The 21,790-nt window shown below is 40.6% G+C and overlaps 1 protein-coding gene and 1 non-coding gene across 5 annotated transcripts in view; one reads left to right on the forward strand and one right to left on the reverse strand.

The window, feature by feature from the left end:
- On the reverse strand, nucleotides 1,110-1,182 carry TRNAR-ACG. Its single transcript has one exon. It is a non-coding gene; the product is annotated as a tRNA-Arg (tRNA).
- SACM1L (SAC1 suppressor of actin mutations 1 like (yeast)) overlaps nucleotides 1,333-21,790 on the forward strand; it is an 89,527-nt gene continuing 69,069 nt past the window's right edge. For 2 of the 4 annotated variants that reach the window (XR_002337508.1, XR_002337509.1), the window contains exon 1: nucleotides 1,408-1,631. Coding sequence is in view for 1 of the 4 variants with exons in the window: in XM_003358405.5 (XP_003358453.3) it covers nucleotides 1,600-1,631 (32 nt within the window). In the remaining 3 variants the exon portion in view is untranslated. Of the gene's footprint in view, nucleotides 1,632-21,790 lie in introns of all 4 variants that reach the window. The other 2 variants (XM_003358405.5, XM_021068641.1) reach the window with 2 other exon arrangements.

The raw sequence follows: 21,790 nt of genomic DNA on the forward strand, positions 1-21,790 counted from the left end.
GGATCGCACCGCGTCTGCGACCCACACCACAGCTCACAGCAACGCCACAGCTCACAGCAACGCCGGATCCTTAATCCGCTGAGCAAGGCCAGGGATGGAACCTACAAACTCGTGGTTCCTAGTTGGATTCGTTAAACACTGAGCCACGACGAGAACTCCAAGAACACAGACATTTCTCATACAACCCCAAATCTGGAACAATTATGTATATAAGTACATTTACATTAAAAGTGGGGGGGGTAGTCTATAAGGAAAAATTTACGACGTTAATAGTATGATTTCGGAAGTGGGGGAAATGTGATGTTAATAGTAATGATCTCGGAATAGGAATTCGCATCATTTTGATTCCCAATACTTTTATGTATTTTACAAATTTCCTATAATGTCTTCTGGAGGAAGAAACGTTATCCTGGAGAGATTAATTGCTCTATTGAATAAAGGGCAGTGTCAGATGTTTCAATAACTTTTCAGGTTCGGCTCCCCTTTTCGCCGCAGACGTTTCAGTCCTTCGCGGGTCTTCCACCTAGGCACCTGTAAGATGAGGGGTATTGTGCTAGATAATCTGGGGTCCTCATACTATAAAAACACCTATGTGCTGACATTTCCCGATAGATTGGAAGCCAGGAGCTCTCAGAGGATAAGGCTGCAGATTCCGACGCTTGGCAGACCCCCTCTAACGCGCGCAGCCGCACTGCAGCGTTTCCGTCTCCGTGGCGGCTTAGAGCTTGAGCCCACCCTCCGAGTAAATTGGGGCTGCGCCGCTTTTCACACCAGTGTGCGGGTTTTTGCTCCACGGGAAAAAGGGCCAGAACTGCTGCTTTAAATGCGCTCGTGTGTCATCCGTTAGCTAACCTTAGGCCACAGGACGCCCCCTACTCCAAACTAGCACCATTTAGGTGTTTTCCTAACTTAAATCATTTAGAGTCCTCATCAGGAATAGGGCGCTTTACAATTTACAAACCATCTCACACAACTCCGGGTTCCAAACACAGCTTAAAAGATGATTATTCGGGCAGAGTAGCGTTAAAATTCAAGACATTTAACCACACCAGGGTCCTTTCCAAGGAGACCCTTTAAAATCAAGCCCAGATGGGGCAAAATGTACGCTACGAGCCAGCCAGGAGTCGAACCTAGAATCTTCTGATCCGTAGTCAGACGCGTTATCCATTGCGCCACTGGCCCCGTACTAACTGAGTTTCTGCTGTAGCGCAGATCACGCCTTACGCAGCTTCAACAGACTCCGTGACACGAGCGCTGCCTTTCCGCCCGGGCGCCTCGGCGCCGGCCCCAGACTCCCAAGGCTCCGCCTTTAACCTGCCAACGCGCTCCGCCAATCTGAAGCGGCGACGTCACGGCGCTCTGAGGCTCATTCCAAAACGCCTTGCCGGACCGGGTTCCTCTCGCGGTCTTAAGTACGCGCACTAAGTTTGTCCACGGTCGACTCCCGTTGGCTCGCAGGCCGGCCGGGGCGGGGAGAAGAGGGTGGGACCGAGGCTGGACTCTGTGGCCGCGGTGCCAGGGTGACGGGTAGCGCCGTAGCCGAGGTGGCGGCGCGGGGAGGGGTGGACGGAAAGAGGAGGAAGGAAGCAGTGGTGCAGGATGGCGGCAACGACCTACGAGCGGCTGAAGCTGTGAGTCCCGCGGGCTGGAGGTTGCTGCGGGAGAGGGCCTGCGGGGAGGCGGGTGGAGCGGCAGGTGTGGGCCGCCGGCCGCGGGGAGGCTTCCGGAGCCGCTCGCGCTCCCCGCCTTCCTTGTCGGGCGCGGCCGCCTCCAGGCCCCGCCCGAGTCGCCACAGGCTAGAGAGCGGTAGTCCAGCCAGCCTTCCTCAGCCCGACTCGGCCTCAACGCCCACGGCGGGAGAGCGAAGTTGCGGATCAGCTTCCTGCGAGCCGGGCTCGGCCTTTGGATGCAGCCCAATTTTTAATTATAATTTTTTAATTTCTTGGTGAGGTGGAGGTTAAATTTATCCTTACTGCTTAGGAGGGAAAAAGAGAAGTTTTTTATTTCATGGACCCATAGCAGCACATTAGAGGCCACACACGAATGGACAGACCTTTTTCTGGGCATTGAAGCTTTCCTGACCAGTCTGTAGGACGCAGGAAAAATTTAAAGTACAGTCAGTACTGTTAGGTTCTAAAAGATTTACTTGGCTTTAAATATTATACCGCCCAAGCATAAAGCAAATTCTTAAGTCTATGTTGACAACCAGAGGCTACTCTTCAGAATTTTGGCACTGCAGATTAACTTTTCCATAAATCTAATAAGCTCTTCTGGGCTTTGAGAAATAGGCTGTGGTTGTTGAGTTGTAAATTAGGTATTTGTAGGGTTTAGGGCTTGTCTTGGTTAGAATAGAACAAAAACATGAACAAAAACATGTTTCCTTTAACATTATTGTCAGCCCCTACACTTGTCTGGTTTGAATAACTTCCTTTTACTCACTTTGGATGTAATGCTTGACCTCTAGACTGAAAATTCAGTGGCCATAGTCTGAGGATGTCTTTGGCAGCAGAAGCAGATGTACTTTCTGAGAAGCATATCCATCCTTAAATAAGTTAAAATGTCTTGGGACTTAGGCATAGGTATCACATATCCTTTACAGGGATATGAGGACATCAAGATGTGGTTTGGGCACTTCCTATGCCCGCCAGAACCTCAAGCTCAGTTAGCTTTCTGGAAGGTTCAGTTAAAAGTTAAGGGTGCAGAATTGGAAGTGAGGTCATCTCCACATCAGATGTCTTGCAGAAAAGATGATAACTTTATCCTCACCCCCTCCCCTTGCCACTTCTATTTACTGTAATTCCCTTTGGAAAGCCCAGCTGCGCACTTCCCTCCACCTTTTACTTGCCAAGCTTACTTATTCTCTCCCCGTTCCCCTTTGCAATGGGATCACCTTGTTGGTGAGTGAGTTTAGCAAAGTGTCTTTGAACTACTGGCCAGGCCAGTGTCATGCGTGCTCTGCTGGCTAATTAGGTTATTGTTGTTTATCTGATAGTCACTAAAGGGTTTAATGTGATCCTACACCAGGTGTCAGTTGTGTTTAAGCAATATGGAGCCTTGGCTTGATTGCTGTTCAGCAGTTAGGTTACGAAATGTAATTGAATTTTCCTGTGGCAAGGATTGAATGGGATGGAGAACTTGAGGATTATGTTGGTTGTTTATACGCTGCCAAGGAGGCACTAAGTGCACCAGTCCAGACCTTAAAAAAAAAAAAAACAAAAACAAACCATAAAAGAGAAAATTTGGCACTTAAGTGGTGAGGCTGATGCTTTTGTATTGACTTTTTTGAGAAGTGGAAGCTATAAAGTTGTTTGGGTGAAAAAGGCAAACTGGGGTAACATAAAATCATTCTCTAGGAGTTCCCGTCATGGCGCAGTGGTTAACGAATCCGACTAGGAACCATGAGGTTGCGGGTTCGATCCCTGCCCGTGCTCAGCGGGTTACCGATCCGGCGTTGCCGTGAGCTGTGGTGTAGGTTGCAGACGCGGCTCGGATCCCGTGTTCCTGTGGCTCTGGTGTAGGCCGGTGGCTACAGCTCCGATTCAACTCCTAGCCTGGGAACCTCCATATGCCTCGGGAGCGGCCCAAGAAATAGCAACAACAACAAAAGACAAAAAGACACACACACAAAAAAAATCATTCTCTAGTTTGACAGTTCTTTTTTCACCTGAAAAAATAGTTTTATGTGTTCCTGTAAGTGAAGAAACAACTTTTTTTTTTTTTTTTTAAACAATTTGATTTTCTTTGCCAAGGAGTGCGTGAGTTGGAATTTCTGCTCTTACTTCTTCTCTTTGATCTTTGCTGCTCTGAGGCATGATTTTAAAATGTGACCTCTTACCTAAGCAGTATTCTTTTTTATATGCATTTGGAGGTGGAAGTAGTTTCTGACCCATGTAAGAATTAGTAGGGGAGTTTCCGCTGTGGTGCAGAGGGTTAATGATCCCGCTTGTCTCTGTGAAGGTGCTGGTTCCTTCCCTGGCCTGGAGTGGCGGGGTTAAGGATCTGGCATTGCGTGTGTCATAGGTTGCACCTCTGGGTCTGATTTGATCCCTGGCCTGGGAATTTCCATGAGCCCGAAAAAAAAAAAAGAATTAGTTGTATATAATGGCCATTTTTAAAAAATGTCTGGAGATGTGTTTTAAGAAAGAGCCATACAAGAGGTAGTTAATTTCATTACCAAAGTATTGTTACTAGGTTTATTTAAATAGTGCAGTGCTTGGGATTTTAAAAATTTATTCTGTGTTATGCCATACACTTTTTTCTGGTCCATCTCTGTCCTGTGTGTGATGTTCACCTTCCTAATGCTCTAGTTTCATCCTCTACTCTCCTGCTTACTGTCTCCAGTTCTGTTTTATTAACCTGTAGGATTAAGGCCACGTTTCTTAGCGACCTGGATTCCAGCCGCTTCACAGTCTTTCCCCTACCTTTATTCCCCATAACTTCCCTGTCCCCTTGTCCCTCCTCCCACCAAGCTTCCACAAGACTTGGCCACCCTCTCTTTGATTCCAGCCTAAGCTTATTTTGATCTTTCTATCCAGTGTGTCTTCTTCCTCTCTTGCCTCTTTACACACTGATCCCATCTATGGTAGAGCTGAGAGAGCTCAGGTTTTTTATTTACATCAGAACCAAATCCTAACCTGCTGCTTGCTTTATATCCTGACCATGTTACTTAATCTCTCTGAATCGGGTTTTCATCTGTAAAATAGGAACATTCCTACTTCACAGTATTATTATTATAAGGATTGAAAGAGAGGGCAGACAAAACCAGCATACTTAACAGATACTCCTCTTTGAGAAGTCTTTTTTCTCATGCCTTTCCCTTTACCGAGCTGCCATAACAGTCTACTGTCAAGGGACCAGGCAGCATATGTCCACGTGGGCTTGCACAGTCTGTGTCTTGGGATTCATTAGCAGTGTACTTACTGACCAGTGGGCAAGAGGACTGAAAGAATGATTGATCCATAGCACTGTTTGAACCACTCACTTTGCCACCTAGAAATAATATTACTATATATACTTTGTTTCTCTACCAAGGCTACAAATATGTAGAACATATTAGAAACACCTTGATATTAATTTCTTCTCTAGTCCTCCTCATTACCTAGCACAAAGCCCAGTGCAAGGTCCTCAGTGGATCACCTAAGTAAATGAAAAGAACTTTCCAGTGAAGAACACCCACCAGCACTTCAAAAAGAACACAGTCTGGAGTAATTTGGAACATATGCTTTTCAAGTAGCAGCAACTTAAGTCATTTCATGTATTATCTTTCCAATGCCACTCTGAGATCTGGGTTGACTTATATCTTACATAGTTGTTGACTGTATTTGCCACACTGTACTTTGAAAACAGGGAGATAATTGCCCTTGGCCCTGCAGTTAGGTCACCCAGCCATACCATGGCAGAACTGGCCCAGAGGCCATTGATCTTTCCATTACACTGCATTGTTCTAATTATGTTTTTTTTTTTTTTTTTTTCCTCTCTTATCAGGTTGCTCTCACTTTAGTCCTTGAACATGTCTGGTATAGAATTGAGTCACTTACAGCTGAAAATAATCGACATGTTCGTATGGATTTTTAATGTAGAAAACAATGTTGATTTGTTCAGAATTCAAAATTTATACTTTTTAAGACATCCAGGCTGTTCTAAATATCATATTCTGCAACTCCTTTTTTCTTTAAAAATCATTTGTTTAAGCCTAGGTAATGTCAAACAATAATAAAAGTGAAATTACAAGACAACTGGGACATAAATCCATTATTGTAAACATTTACAGCATTTTTTTTTTTTTTCTTTTAAAAGGACCTGTGAAATAAATGTAAGGCAGGACATCTTTTACAAAGTGAATCAGTCTGTAGCTTGTATCCGAAGAAACATGGTTTCCTCAGTTAAGTGGCCTTTCATTTTAAAAGATTGTCATAGCTGTGAGGTCAGTCAGGGCAGAGGCGATGGAACCCTGAGAAGAGATGTAAAGTAAGCTATTCTATGATGAAGTTATGTGTAGTCTATCCAGTACAGTGAACATTCAGATTATTCACACATCTTTCTTGTCTGCCTTCATCCAGTTCCCTCACTTTCAACCCCCCTTTCCCCGCCTTTGGTAACCACAAATCTGATCTTTTCTATGAGTTTATTTGTTTTCAAAATATAATTAACCTACAGCACTGTGTTAGTTCCTGGTACACAACATAATGATTGGGTATTTTTGCTTATTTCTAAATGGTCACCATGATAAGTCTAGTTATGGTATGTCATCATATGAAGATCTTACATAGTTGTTGACTGTATTTGCCACACTGTACATTTCCTACCCATGACTCATTTATTTTATAACTGGAAGTTTTGAAATCCTTGTTTTAATCTCCTTCACCTGTTTCTTTTCCCTACCTACCTCCCCTCTGGCAACTCCGTTTGTTCTCTGTATTTGTAACTCTGCTTCTGTTTTGTTGTGTTAGTTCATTTGTTTTTTATATTCCACCTGTAGGTGAGATCATATAGTATTTGTCTTTCTCTGACTTATTTCATTTAGCATTAATACCCTCTCAGTCCATTGGTTGTTGCAAATGGCAAGATTTCATTCTTTTGTTATGACTAATACTCCATTGTGTGTGTTAATAAATATATATATAAATTTATATATATGATAGGTATATAATAATCTTTTTTAGTCATTCATCTATTGATGGGCACTGGGTTGCTTCCACTTCTTGGCTTTTTAAAATACTGTTGCATTGAGGAGTTCCCGTTGTGGCTCAGTGGGTTAAGGACCCAACTAATATCCATGAGGATGCAGGTTCACTCTGGCCTTGCTCAGTGGGTTAAGGATCCAGCATTGCCACAAGATGCAGATGCTGACTGCAGGTGTAGCTGAGATCTGGTGTGGCTGTGGTGTGGGCCTGCAGCTGCAGCTCCAGTTCGACCCCTAGCCTGGGAACTTGGATATGCCACAGGTGCAGTTGTAGAAATGATAATGTTGCATTGAACATATGGGTACATATATCTTTTCTAATTAGTCCTTTTGTTTTCTTCAGATAAATACCCAGTAATGGAATTGCTGGGCTATATGGTAGTTCTACTTTTAATTTTTGGAGGAACTTCCATACTGTTTTCCATAGTGGCTGCACCAGTTTACCAACAAGGCACAAGGGTTCCCTTTTCTTCATATCCTTGCCAACACTTGTCATTTGTTGTCTTTATGACAACAGCCATTCTAACAGATGCGAGGTGGTATTTCATTGCAGTTTTGTGTTGAATTGCTCTCATTATTAGTAATGCTTAGCATCTTTTTATGTGCTCATTGGCTACCTGAATGTCTTTGGAAAAATGTATATTCAGATCCTCTCTCATTTTTATCTTTTTATTTTTTATTTTATTTTATTTTGTCTTCTTGCCTTTTCCAGGGCCACTCCCGCGGTATATGGAGGTTCCCAGGCTAGGGGTCTAATTGGAGCTGTAGCCTCCAGCCTACGCCAGAGCCACAGCAACACAGGATCTGAGCCGCATCTGCAGCCTACACCACAGCTCATGGCAATGCCAGATCCTTAACCCACTGAGCGAGGCCAGGGATTGAACCAGAAACCTCATGGTTCCTAGTCGGATTCGTTAACCTCTGAGCCACGACGGGAACTCCTCATTTTAAAAATCAGGTTGTTCATTTTTCTGATCTTGAGTTTGAGTTTTGGGGTATATTTTGGATAATTAACCCCTTCTCAGATATATCATTTGCAGATACCTTCTCCCATTTAGTTGGCTGCCTTTTTGTTTTGTTGATAGTTTCCTTCACTGTGCAAATGCTTTTTAGTTTGATGTAGTTACATTTGTTTATTTTTGCTTTTGTTTCCCTTTTCTGAGGAGACATATCCAAAAAAATGTTACCAAGACTGATGCCTGTGTCTTCCTCTAGAAGTTTTATGGTTTCAGGTCTTACATTTAAGTCTTTTTTTTTTGGTCTTTTTGTCATTTCTTGGGCCGCTCCTGCGGCATATGGAGGTTCCCGGGCTAGGGGTAGAATCGGAGCTGCAGCTGCCAGCCTATGCCAGAGCCACAGCAACGCAGGATCCAAGCCGTGTCTGCAACCTACACCACAGCTCACGGCAACGCCGGATCGTTAACCCACTGAGCAAGGGCAGGGACCGAACCCGCAACCTCATGGTTCCTAGTCGGATTCATTAACCACTGCGCCACGACGGGAACTCCCCTTCACACACTTTCTAATCAGAGAACATCTGCTTTCTCTTTCTCCTTTTAGAAGTCACAGTATAACTTCAAATCCTGGTAAAATTTTATCTGTCATGGTCTTTCCTTAGCTAAGAGAAGGGAATCAGTTTTTGCTGCTACAGGATATATGGAGTTCCTGGGCCAGGGATCAGATCCAAGCCACAGTTGTGGCCTACACCTCGGCTGTGGTAACACCCAATCCTTTAACCCACTGTGCCAGGCCTGGGATGGACCCTGAGTCCTGAAGCTGCAGAGTTGCTGACCCCATTGTGCCACAGTGGGAACTCCAGCAAACAATTTTTAAAATTCTTTTTATTCTGTCACTGAGCCAAAGAAAACATAAGGGCCATATATAAAAAACAACTTAATATTGATGTTTGCTGACTGATTATGTTCCAGTCTCTAAGAAAATTGAGCCTATGTTATCTTGTGTGAGAAATATCAGAGTCCTTGTCTGCAGAGGGCTGACTAGACTATTTGGTGAAGATTTAAAGACAAAAATAACTAAAACCATAACCCCAGCAAAAATTAAACCCTGACTATTTACTCAGGTGTTTGTGACTGTCAGTGCTAGAGAGTTAAATTTCACTATCTTTTGAGACGAAAACTGGGAGCATAAAACTTAAAGAATAAAATTTATTATATAAAACAAATATACTTCAGATCAGTATTAAGACCAAGTAAAGTGTGGTGGGAAATGGAAGGAGGGAAAGTAGAGGAAGGCATCAAATGCATATATAGACAGCTGAGTTGGGTATCACCTGCTATTTAAGATCCATTGGATTCTGAGCCATTACTAGTGATTGCTCTTCTTAGAAATGTTGATTAGCTGGCAGTCACTTTTAATATCTTCATTGCTCCAGGTCCTAAGCCACTTTCAGTAGCATTTATTAGAGCAGCACCAGCAGCTTAGAGTCTGGCAACATTCTCTGAGAGGTAAGATGGGGCAAAGGGCTAGATAGAACTTTCTACACTGATCCAGCTGCTCTTATTTTTTACTTTTTATTTTGTGCTTTTTTTTTTTTTTTTATAGGGCCACACCTGCGGCATACGGAAGTTCCCAGGCTCGGGGTTAAATTGGAGTTGCAGCTGCTGGCCTATGCCACAGCAACACAGATCTGAGCCACATCTGCAACCTATACCACAGTTCACAGCAGCTCTGGCTCCTTAACCCACAGGGTGAAGCCAGGGATCAAACCCATGTCTTCACGGATGCTAATCAGGTTCGTTACCCCTGAGCCACAATTGGAACTCCACTCCTATTTTTGTTTTTGTTCTTTTAACACATTTTTAAGCTTAATTTTTATTATTACCTTATAGGAGTATATGGTTTAGGAGCATACAGTACACAAAGCTTATAATAAAAAGAGGACTCTTGAATTTGCAATTCCCACTGTCCCAGAGACATGGACTTTCTTTTATTGTTTCTTTGTTTTGTTTGTTTAATTATTCAATGAATTTTATTACATTTGTAGTTGTACAGTGATCATTACAACCCAATTTTATAGCATTTTCATCCCAAACCCCCAGCCCATCCCCCACCCCCAAAGAGACATTTACTTTTTTTTTTTTTTTTTTTTTTTTTTTTTGTCTTTCTGGGGCCACACCTTTGGCATATGGAGGTTCCCAGGCTAGGGGTCCAATCGGAGCTGTAGCCACTGGCCTACACCAGAGCCACAGCAACTCGGGATCCGAGCCGCGTCTGCAATCTACACCACAGCTCATGGCAACGCCGGATCCTTAACCCACTGAGCAAGGCCAGGGACTGAACCTGCAACCTCATGGTTCCTAGTCGGATTCGTTAACCACTGCGCCACGACAGGAACTCCTACTTTCATGTTTTAAAGCAGTTTTTTTCTGGTACTTTACTCCACATTTCCAAATAACATGCATATACTGCTGTTTCCTGATTCTCCCCCCCTCCCCCAGTTTTAGTTAAATGATGACATATTTTAGAAGATGAGAATTGAGCTTTTATGCTTCTCTTCCTTTCCTCTTCTCTCAATATAGTTATAGTAAGACAGTGGTCACATTATTTAGTTGTGTAGGTTTGACTCCAAGGAAGTCAGTGGTATATTATGATTACATCTCCTTATAAAAACACTTTGTTTTTCCTTGAATTGAAAAGAGCCTCTTCAGAGTTCTCTTGTGGTGCAGTGGGTTAAGGATCTGGCATTGTCACTGCAGTGGCATGGGTTAGATCCCTGGCCTGGTAATTTCCACAAGTGAAAAAAATTCCACAGTGAAAAAAATTAAATAAGTTAATAAATAAATAAACAGAGCCTCTTTTTATTTTTTTTTTTCTTTTTATTTGCTTCACTTGAATTTACCTACTGCTAACTAATCTTCAGTCTCCGTGACAGCAATAAAATTCCTCTTATACCTGTCAGGTAACTATCAATTCATTTTCTTCTCTGAGCTTATGTTTGGGGACTGTCCCCATCATCACAAGAATTTCTTTTACCTCTCTCCTGTTTTGGATTCCAGGTATAACTGGAAAACACTAAAAAGAAGAGTCTTAATCCAAGATGTATATATTTTTTTTAGTGTTCTCTACCAGATCAGTTTTGAATTTAAATGCCAGTTTGGTGAAAACTTTATTTATTTATATATTTATTTATTTATGGCTGCACCCATGGCATATGGAAATGCCCGGGCTAGGGATTAAATCTGAGCTGCAGCTGTGGCAATGCCAAATCCTTTAACCCACTGCATCAGTCTGAAGATCAAATCTGAGCACTGCAGTTGGATTCTTTTTTTTTTTTTTTTTTTTTTTGCTTTTTAGGGCTGCATTTGCAGCAAATGGAAGTTCCTAGGCTAGGGAGTCGAATTGGAGCTACAGCTGCTGGCCTGTGCCACAATCACAGCAGTGTAGGATCTGAGCCGTATCTGTGACCTACAGCACAGCTCACAGCAATGCTGGATCTTTAACCCACTGAGCAGAGCCAGGGTTTGAACCCGCATCCTCATGGATACTAGTTGGGTTCATTTGCACTGAGCCACAGCGGGAACTCCCAGTTTGGGAAAAACTTTTTAATTGCTTATGTTAGGGGTACTTATTATTCCATATGTGTATTTTTTATATATTTTATCATATATTTATATAATTTTATATATAAAAAATTTAATAGACTTTTCTGCTCTTATTATAAGCATTTGACTTTACAATAAATAGCAGTGGCTAAATAGTATCTGTTAGTTAACACACCAGAACTTGCATATGGAAACAACTCATTGACTTCATACAGATAATTTTATTATAGCAGTTTTGCACATGAGAAGCTTAAATACATTTGCATTTGTCCCTAGGTATCCAAAGGGAATTTGTTTTAGGACCCACCTTGGATACCAAGATTGAAAGATGCTCAGTGCCTATGCATATCATAGCCTATGCACATCCTCCTGTATACTTTAAATCATCTCTAGTTTACTTATAATACTTAATACAGTGTAAATGAAATATAGATAGTTATAAGTACAATGTAAATGTTACGTAAATAGTTGCTGGCGCTTGGCAAATTCTAATTTTGCTTTCTGGAACTTTCTGTAATATTTTTTCTTAATATTTTCAATCCACAGTTGGTTGACTCCACTGATGTGGAACCTGAAGATGCGGAGGGTCAGCTGTATATAGATAAAGGTAGTCAAAGTATAAGGGTGGAGCTGTTGAGGGAATGCTATATGCATTTCTTTATTAGCTGTTTATTTAGATGCAAACTTTGTGTTTTTTTTTATTGTATTAAAAAGTGGAAGAATTTGATTTCTGAAATTGTATGTTGGCAGTCTTTTAAAATTAAGAATAACATTAGTTATTAAAGAAGTAACACACCATTTGTGTGTAGAGTAAATTGTGCTCTCTGTCCCCCAAATACAGCTCTAGCTTAGGCCCCTGAGCAGTTTGAAGAGAATGCATGTAGTAAAACCCATGGACTTCACTCTGTGGTCAAAATTGTGTTGTGTTCCTCAGCCTTCATTTCAGATGTAAAACTAAAGCAGCTGACTAGGAGCAGTGGTGTGATGACTTTGTCAAGAGACTAAGATAGCAGAAGAGTAAACAAATCCCAAACTCAGTGCTCTGAGGTCATTTAGTTAAAAAAAAAAAAAAAAAAAAAAGCCAACATTTTGTGGAGTCTCAGTGCCAGGCATGTCACATATGTCATACATATTTTCTCATTTACCCTCATTTATCTCTTTTTCACAGAGAGAAAGCTGGGCCAGGAACTTCAGTGGTTTGCTTAGGGACTCATAATAGTAAGCATGGAGTTGGAATTTAAACCAAGTTTGTAAGAGTTTAAAACTGGTTATTTTTTCGCCATCCTCTTACTAGAATTTGTAAGGTAACATCTTTTGGTAGGATGGCACAGAAATTGATGTGTTCAAAATAGAACCTAGTCACAAAGTCCCGTTGTGGCTCAGCAGGTTAAGGACCTGATGTTGTCTCTCTGAAGATTCAGGTTCAGTCCCTGGCCTCGCTTACTGGGTTAATGATCTGGCATTACCACAAACTGTGGGGGTAGGTTGCAGATGCAGCTCTGATCTGGTGTGGCCGTGGCTGTGGTATAGGCCCCAGCTGTGGCTCTGATTCCACCTCTGGCCTGGAACTTCCACATGCCTCGGGTTCAGCCATAAAAAGAAAAAAAAGATCCTAGTCAGTCAATAAACATCATTGCTTGGATTAAGAAATAAGGAAAATCTTTGGTTTAATGTAAGTTAAAGATGTTCTAGTAAAAATGGTTTTTAAAAAGTTTTGTCATTTAGACACTCAGACACCAAGTATCAAATTCAGTTGAAGGAAACATCTTTTTGCTTAGTGCCAGGAAGATAAAGTGTTTCTGTTTTGTTTTGTGGGGGTTGTTTTTTGTCTTTTTGTCTTTTCTAGGGCAGCATCCGGGGCATATGGAGGCTCCCAGGCTAGGGGTCTAATCAGAGCTGTAGCTGCTGGCCTACGCCAGAGCCACAGCAACTTGGGATCTGAGCCGTGTCTGCGACCTACACCACAGCTCACAGCAATACCAGATCCTTAACCCACTGAGCGAAGCCAGGGATCAAACCCACAACCTCATGGTTCCTGATTAGATTCGTTAACACTGAGCCACGACGGGAACTCCTGTTTCAGTTTTTGAGTGTGTTTTGGCCAGGGGTTAATGTGGCAATTATTTCATTCTAGGAGGGATTTGATCACTGTAGGAATTTTCTACTGCTGTTGTACCAAATTACTGTAAATTTTGAGAAGTTGGAGTTCCCGTTGTGGCACAGCGGAAACAAATTTGACTAGGAACCATGAGGTTGCAGGTTCGATCCCTGGCCTTGCTCAGTGGGTTAAGGATCCAGCATTGTCGTGAGTTGTGGTGTAGGTCGCAGATGTGCCTCTGATCTGGCATTGCTGTGGCATAGACCGGTGGCTACAGCTTTGATTAGACCCCAAGCCTGGGAACCTCCATATGCCTCGGATGCGGCCCTACAAAGGACAAAAAGACAATAATAATAATAATAATAATAAAATAAATTTAGAGAAGTGAAAATACAAATGTATTCGTTACAGTAGGTCAGAAGTCCAATACCAGTCTCACTGGGTCAAAATAAAGATGTCAACAGGACAGTGTTTCCTAGTAGAGGCTCTGGGGAAGAATCTACTTACAAGCTCTTTCAGGGTGTTGACTAAATCCCATTTCTTGTGGTTTTGAGACTGAGGTCCCTGTTTTCTTACTGTCAGCCTGAGGCCTTCCTTAGCTTTTAGAAGCCACTCTCCTTGTCCCTGCATGTGACCTCAATATTGCCGGAACTATCAACAGCTTGTCAGATCTTCTCTTCATTGAAATCCTCTACTTCCCTTCTGCCATGGCTCTCTGGCAGACTCTTCTGTAGTCTGTTTTTTTTGTTTTTTTTTTTTTTTGTCTTTTGTCTTTTTTTGTTGTTGTTGTTGTTGTTGTTATTGTTGCTATTTCTTGGGCCGCTCCCGCGGCATATGGAGGTTCCCAGGCTAGGGGTTGAATCGGAGCTGTAGCCACCGGCCTACGCCAGAGCCACAACAACGCGGGATCCGAGCCGCGTCTGCAACCTACACCACAGCTCACGGCAACGCCGGATCGTCAACCCACTGAGCAAGGGCAGGGATCGAACCCGCAACCTCATGGTTCCTAGTCGGATTCGTTAACCACTGCGCCACGACGGGAACTCCTGTAGTCTGTTTTTAAGGGCTCTTGTGATTACATTAGGGCCCACCCTAACAATCCAAAAGAATCTCCCTATTTTTAAGTTCCGTTGATGAGTAGTCTTAGTTCCATCCACACGGTACTACCTCCATTGAAGGAATAATCAGGAGATAGTAATCTTTGGGGTAAGGGGTAATTTTTAGAAATACGCCTACCACTATCACTTCTGCAATAAAACTTAATTTCCAACACATTCTGTCTGTGTTTTGTTCAATTTTTTTTCTTTCTCCTTTTTTTTTTAAATCATCACATCCATGGCATGTAGAAGTTCCCAGGCTAGGGGTCAAATCAAATCTGGAAGCTGCCAGCCTGCACTACAGCCTTAGCAATGCAGGATCCAAACTGCATCTGTGATCTACACCACACCTCACAGCAATGCAGGATCCTTAATCCACTGAGCAAGGCCAGGGATTGAACCTGCATCCTCATGGATTCTAGTGGGGTTCTTAACCCACTGAGGCACAATGGGAACTCCTAATTGTTCAGATTTTTAGTTACGCAGAATAAAAATGATTTCTGGAAAAGTAGCAGCAGGATGTAAGCAACATCTCATGCTGTCTTTTAAAAGCTAATATTGTCTTTTGTGCTAAAAGCTTTTTTTTTTCTCTTGTTGGAGACTCTTAAACTTTACAAATAAACCAAGAAAGACATTCATTTGTAATTCTTATTCAGATTTTTTATTGTTATGGAACATTTGTCTTTGATAAGTCATAGCTCTCTTTTCCCTAGTCTTCAGATTTTGAATTGAGAATATACCCCTAATATGCAACTCTCGTTTCTTATTTTTGAATGTAACTTTCTCAGATTTGTTTTTCTTTTATTCTGGTTTGAAGAATATGTTTCTTGTAAACATGCAGATTTACATTGGTGTGAATTCTATTGAGATATGTTGGGAAATAATTATTTTAGGTTTTTTTTTTTCCCCCCTTCTTTTTAGGGCCGCATCCGCAGTATATTCGGATGTTCCCAGGCTAAGGGTCTAATCAGAGCTACAGCTGCTGGCCTACACCACAGCCACAGCAATGCCAGATCCAAGCCATGTCTTTGACCTACACCACAGCTCACGGCAATGCCGGATCCTTAACCCACTGAGCAAGGCCAGGGATCAAACCCACAACCTCATGGTTCCTAGTTGGATTCGTTTCTGCTGCGCCACAAGAGGAACTCCTATTTTAGTTCTTTGTTAAGAAACTTGGAATTATGATGAAAAATGCAGATTTTTCATTATAATTTGCAGCCAAAATGTGAAATGTAGATATTTTTACTTTTTAGAATAGCATTATTGGAATAATTATATCTAATTAGACATGATAAGTTATTAACTTAATACAATTGAGCTTAATACAGTTGAATTAAAGCATAGTTATGTAGCTAACGCTGCTATTCATGTACTCTAGTTATATATATTCAAATAGAATATATTTAAATCGAGGTATAATTTTTTTAGTTAGTTGATTTACAGTATGTTAGTTTCAGGTGTGTAACAAAGTGATTCAGTTATATATATAAAATTATAAATACATATAAACATTACTTCATTTAATGCATATGAAAGAATATATATATTCTTTTTCCAATTCTTTTCCATTATATGTTATTACAAGATGTTGGCTATAGTTCCCTATGCTATATAGTAGACTCTTTTTGGTTATCTGCTTTATATATAGTGGTTTGTATATATTAATCTCAAACTCCTGGTTTAACCACTCACCTCTTCCCCCTTTGATAACCATAAGTTTGTTTTCTGTGTTTGTGAGTCAGTTTCTGTTTTGTAACTAAGTTCATTTGCATCATTTTAAAAGATTCCACATATAATCAATATCATGTATTTGTCTTTCTCTGATGTCACTTAACTGTGGTAATCTCTAGGTCCATCCATGTTGCCACAAATGGCATCATTTCATTCCTCTTTATGGCCGAGTAATATTCCATTGTGTATATATGCCACATTTTCTTTCTTTTGTTGATGGACGTTTAGGTTGCTTTCATGTCCTGGCTATTGTAAATAGTGCTGCAATGAACATTAGGGTGTATATGTCTTTTAGAATTAGAATTTTCTTTTTAGTTTTTTAAGGAACCTCCATACTGTTTTTCCATTATGGCTGTACCAGTTTACATTCCTACCAACAATGTAGGAGGGTTCCCCTTTCTCCACACCCTCTCCAGCATTTATTATTTGTAGGTTTTTTGATGATGGCCATTGTGATTGGTATTTTGCATTTCTATAAAAATTAGTGGTGTTGAATATCTTTTCATGTGCTTTCTGGCCATCTGGGTATCTTCTTTGGAGAAATGTCTATTTAGGTCTTCTGTCCTTTTTTTTTTTTTTTTTTTTTTTTTTTTGCCATTTCTTGGGCAGCTCCCACGGCATATGGAGATTCCCAGGCTAGGGGTCTAATCGGAGCTGTAGCTGCCAGCCTACACCAGAGCCATAGCAACACAGGATCCGAGCCGCGTCTGCAACCTACACCACAGTTCACGGCAACACCGGATTGGTAACCCACTGAGCAAGGCCAGGGATCGAACCCTCAACCTCATGGATTCATTAACCACTGTGCCACGACGGGAACTCCCCTTCTGCCCATTTTTTGATTGGGTTGTTTGTTGTTTTATTGCTGAGTTATATGAGCTGTTTGTAAATTTTGGAAATTAAGCCCACATTGGTCACATCATTTGGAAATATTTTCTCCCAGTTTGTAGGTGGTCTTTTGTTTTGTTTATGGTTTCCTTTGCTGTGCAAAGACTTTTAATTCCCATTTGTTTATTTTTCTTTTAACTGCCTCCCCTCAATCCCCAAGTCTCTCTACCATACCTTTATTTTCTTCACAGTGTTGACGACTGTCTGAAATCATTGAATCACTTCTTTGTGTATTGTCTTTCCCATTGGCATGTAAGCTCTGTGATCCAGGGACTAGTGCTTTACAAGGCCTGGTATGGGATAGATACTCATAACTTCTCCAGCATTATGTAGCTAGTAATTAGCAAAGTCAGGATTAGAACCTCTGTTTTTGACTGCAAATATTGAAACCTTTTCTGTGTAACCTCCTAATGCAGTACTGTAATAATTTGTGAAGTAATGTTTTGATTAGAGGCTTATGATCAGTTATGTGAGTGATGGATTTTGATTTCCTGGATAAACAAGGCCTACATGTATTTGTTAATTGACTAAGATTCTGAATGGTTGCTTTGGTACTACTGGGGCTAGGACAAATCATTAGTAGTTGACTTTATACCAAAATAGTATTGGTAATGGACTGTTTCTTGTCAATGCCATCATCATTAAGGAATAAGAGAAGAGAAATACTTTGTTATTCATTTGAGCTTTATAAAACTCAAGGGAGTTCCCTAGTGGCCTAGCAGTTAAGGGTTCAGTGTTGTCACTGTGGTGGCTCAGGTTTGATCCCTGGCTGGGGAGTTTTTTAAGGCCATAGGTACAGCCAAAAAAAAAAAAAGTACTTTTGAGAAAGGCTGTTCCATGATAGCACCAGGCATTGTAAGAAAGCATTTCACATGACTCAGGTCCTGAGCCTGTTTAAGACCTGGGAATGCAGTGGAACATCTCTTGATGCACAGGTACTTAACTAGCATCTGAAAGATTGAGGGGTGTGGGGGTATGGAGGGCTTTTAGAGTGAGGCTTATAAAATTGCATCTGATTTAGAGATATCACTGTTTCCAAAAGAGTGTGTGTGTGTGTGTGTAGGGCCACACCTGCAGCATGTGGAAGTTCCCAGGCCAGGGATTGAATCCAAGCATAGCTGCAATCTATGCCACAGCTGCAACAGTGCTGGATCCCTAACCCACTGCACTACATCAGGAACTCTTCCAAAAGCTTTTTAATTTTAATATTTTTAATCTTCAGATTCACAATGCAGAAATTTTAAAAATTTGAAGGAATATAAAAGTAAAATTTAGACTTTTAAGCAATGTCAAATAATTATTCTTCTATTTAAACTTTCCTTTATTCACTTATGAATCATTTCCTAAATGCTTTACTACATGTAATGTGTGATGTAACTTGGCTGCAGTGAACATTGGAGTACATGTGTCTTTTTGGGGTTGTTTGTTTTTTTGGTATGGAGCAGTAGGAGGTGTTTATAAATTTTGGAGATTAATCCCTTGTCAGTTGATTCATTTGCAAATATTTTCTCCCATTCTGTGAGTTGTCTTTTTATTTTGTTTAGGGTTTCCTTTGCTGTACAGAAACTTTTCAGTTTGATTAGTTCCCATTTGTTTATTTTTGTTTTTACTGTCATTACTCTAAGAGGTGAATCTGAGAAGATGTTGCTGTTGTTTATGTTAGAGAGTGTTTGGCCTATGTTTTCCTCTAAGAGTTTTATAGTATCTGGTTTAGTATTTAGGTCTTTAATCCATTTTGAGTTTATTTTTGTGTATGGTGTTAGGGAGCATTCTAATTTCATTCTTTTACATGTGGCTGTCCAGTTTTCCCACTTATTGAACAAGCTGTCTTTTCTCCATTTGTCTTGCCTCCTTTGTCATAGATTAGTTGGCTGTAGGTGCGTGGGTTTAATTCTGGGCTTTCTATCCTGTTCCACTGATCTGTATTTCTGTCTTTGTGCCAGTACCATACAGTTTTGATGACTGTTGCTTTGTAGTATAGTCTGAAGTTAAGGAGCCTGAGCTCTGTTTTTCTTTTTCAAGATGTCTTTGGCTATTCTGGGTGTTTTGTGCTTCCAAAGAAACTTTAAAATATTTTGTTCGAATTCTGTGAAAAATGTTCTTGGTAATTTGATAGGGATTGCATTGAATCTAGATTGCCTTGGGGAGTGTAGTCATTTTGATAATATTAACTCTTTCAATCCAAGAGCGTGGTTGTCTTCCCATCCATTTGTGTCATCTTTAATTTTTTTTTTATCAGTATCTTATAGTTTTCAGAGTACAGGTCTTTTGTCTCTTTAGGTAGGTTTATTCCTAGGTATTTTATTCTTTTGGATGTGATGGTAAACAGGATTGCTTCCCTAATTTCTCTTTCTGCTCTTTCACTGTTAGTGTATAGAAGTGCTGTCAATTTCTGTGTATTAATTTTGTATCCTGTGACTTTGTCAAATTCATTGATGAGCTCTAACTGTTTTCTGGTAGAGTCTTTAGGATTCTCTAGGTATAGTATTGTGTCATCTGCAAATAGCGATAGTTTTACTTCTTCCTTTCCAGTTTGGATTCCTTTTATTTCTGTTACTTCTGATTGCCATGGCTAGGACTTCCAAAACTGTGTTGAATAGTAGTGGTGAGAGCAGACATCCTTGTCTTGTTCCTGATCTCAGCGAGAATACTTTCAGCATTTTACCATGGAGAATGATGTCAGCTGTGGGTTTGTCATATATCGCCTTTATTATGTTGAGGTAGGTTCTCTCTATGCCCACTTTCTGAAGGGTTTTTATCAGAAATGGGTGTTGGATTTTGTCAAAGGCTTTTTCTGTGTCTTTTGAGAGGATCGTATGTTTTTTTTTTTTTTTCTTGAGTTTGTTAATGTTGTGTATCACACTGATTGTTTTGTGGATATTGAAGAATCCTTGCATCCCTGGGATAAATCCCACTTGATCATGATGTACAATCCTTTTAATGTATTGTTGGGTTCAGTTTGCTGGTATTTTGTTGAGGATTTTTGCATCTGTGTTCATCAGTGAAATTGGCTTGTAATTTTCTTTTTTTGTGGTATCTTTATCTGCTTTTGGTATGAGGGTGATTGTGGCCTCATAGAATGAGTTTGGGAATGTCCCTTCCTCTGTGATTTTTTGGAATAGTTTCATAAGGATAGAAGATCTAACACCTGTTTGATGGAATTTGCCTGTGAAGCCATCTGGTCCTGGACTTTTGTTTGTTGGAAGTTTTTAAATCACAGTTTCAATTTCAGTACTTGCGATGGGTCTGTTCATCTTTTCTATTTTGTCTTGGTTTAGTCTTGGAAGATTGTACCTTTCTAAGAATTTGTCAATTTCTTGTAGGTTTTCTGTTTTATTGGCGTATAGTTGCACATAGTAGTCTGTTATGATCCTTTGTATTTCTGTGATGTCCGTTGTTACTTCTTTTTCATTTTTCTAATTTTATTGATTTGAGTCCTCTCTCTTTTTTTCTTGAGAAAGCTGGCTAAGGGTTTATCAATTTTGTTGATCTTTTCAAAGAACCAGCTTTTTGTTTCATTGATCTTTTCTATGGTTTTCTTCATTTCTATTTTGTTGATTTCTTTTTTTTTTTTTTGCCATTTCTTGGGCCACTCCCGCGGCACGTGGAGGTTCCCAGGCTAGGGGTCCAATTGGAGCTGTAGCCACCGGCCTATGCCAGAGCCACAGCAACTCGGGATCTGAGCTGTGTCTGCAACCTACACCACAGCTCATGGCAATGCCAGATCCTTAACCCACTGAGCAAGGCCAGGGATCAAACCCGAAACCTCATGGTTCCTAGTCGGATTCGTTAACCACTGAGCCACGACAGGAACGCCTCTATTTTGTTGATTTCTGCTCTGATCTTTATGATTTCTTTCCTTCTACTAACATTAGGTCTTTTCTGTTCTTCTCTCTCAAGCTGCTTTAGATGTAAAGTTAGCTTGTTTATTTGAGCTTTTTCTTGTTTCCTTAGGTGGGCTTCTATGGCTATAAACTTTCCTCTTAGAACAGCTTTTGCTGCATCTCATAGGTTTTGGAGTGTCATATCTCTGTTGTCATTTGCTTCTAGATATTTTTTCATTTCCTCTTTGATTTCTTCAAAGATCCATTGGTTGTTTAGTAGCATGTTGTTTGGTCTCCACGTGTTTTTTGCAGTTTTTATCTTGTTGTTGATTTCCAGTCATACAGCATTGTGGTCAGAAAAGATGTTTGATATGATTTCAATATTCTTAAAGTTACCGAGGCTTGATTTGTAGCCCAGGATGTGGTCAGACTTAGAGAATGTTCCATGTGCACTTGAGAAGAATGTGTATTCTGCTGCTTTTGGATGGAATGTCCTATAAATATCTATTAAGTCCATCTCGTCTAATGCTTCATTCAGGGCCTGTGTTTCCTTATTGATTTTCTGTCTGGATCATCTGTCCAATACTGTAAGTGGGGTGTTAAAGCCCCCCACTATTATTCTGTTATTGTCGACTTCTCCTTTTAAGGTTGTTAGCAATTGCCTTATACATTGTGGTGAACCTATGTTGGGTGCGTAGATATTTAAAATTGTTGTATCTTCTTCTTGGATTGATCCTTTGATCATTATGTAGTGTCCTTCCTTGTCTCTTAAAATATTCTTCATTTTAAAGTCTGTTTTATCTGATATGAATATTGCTACTCCAGCTTTCTTTTGGTTCCTGTTTGCATGGAATATTTTCTTCCGTCCTCTCACTTTCAATTTGTATGTGTCCCTAGAAGTGAAG

This window comes from Sus scrofa, chromosome 13, assembly GCF_000003025.6.
Source record: "Sus scrofa isolate TJ Tabasco breed Duroc chromosome 13, Sscrofa11.1, whole genome shotgun sequence".
In the NCBI taxonomy this organism is placed as follows: domain Eukaryota; kingdom Metazoa; phylum Chordata; class Mammalia; order Artiodactyla; family Suidae; genus Sus; species Sus scrofa.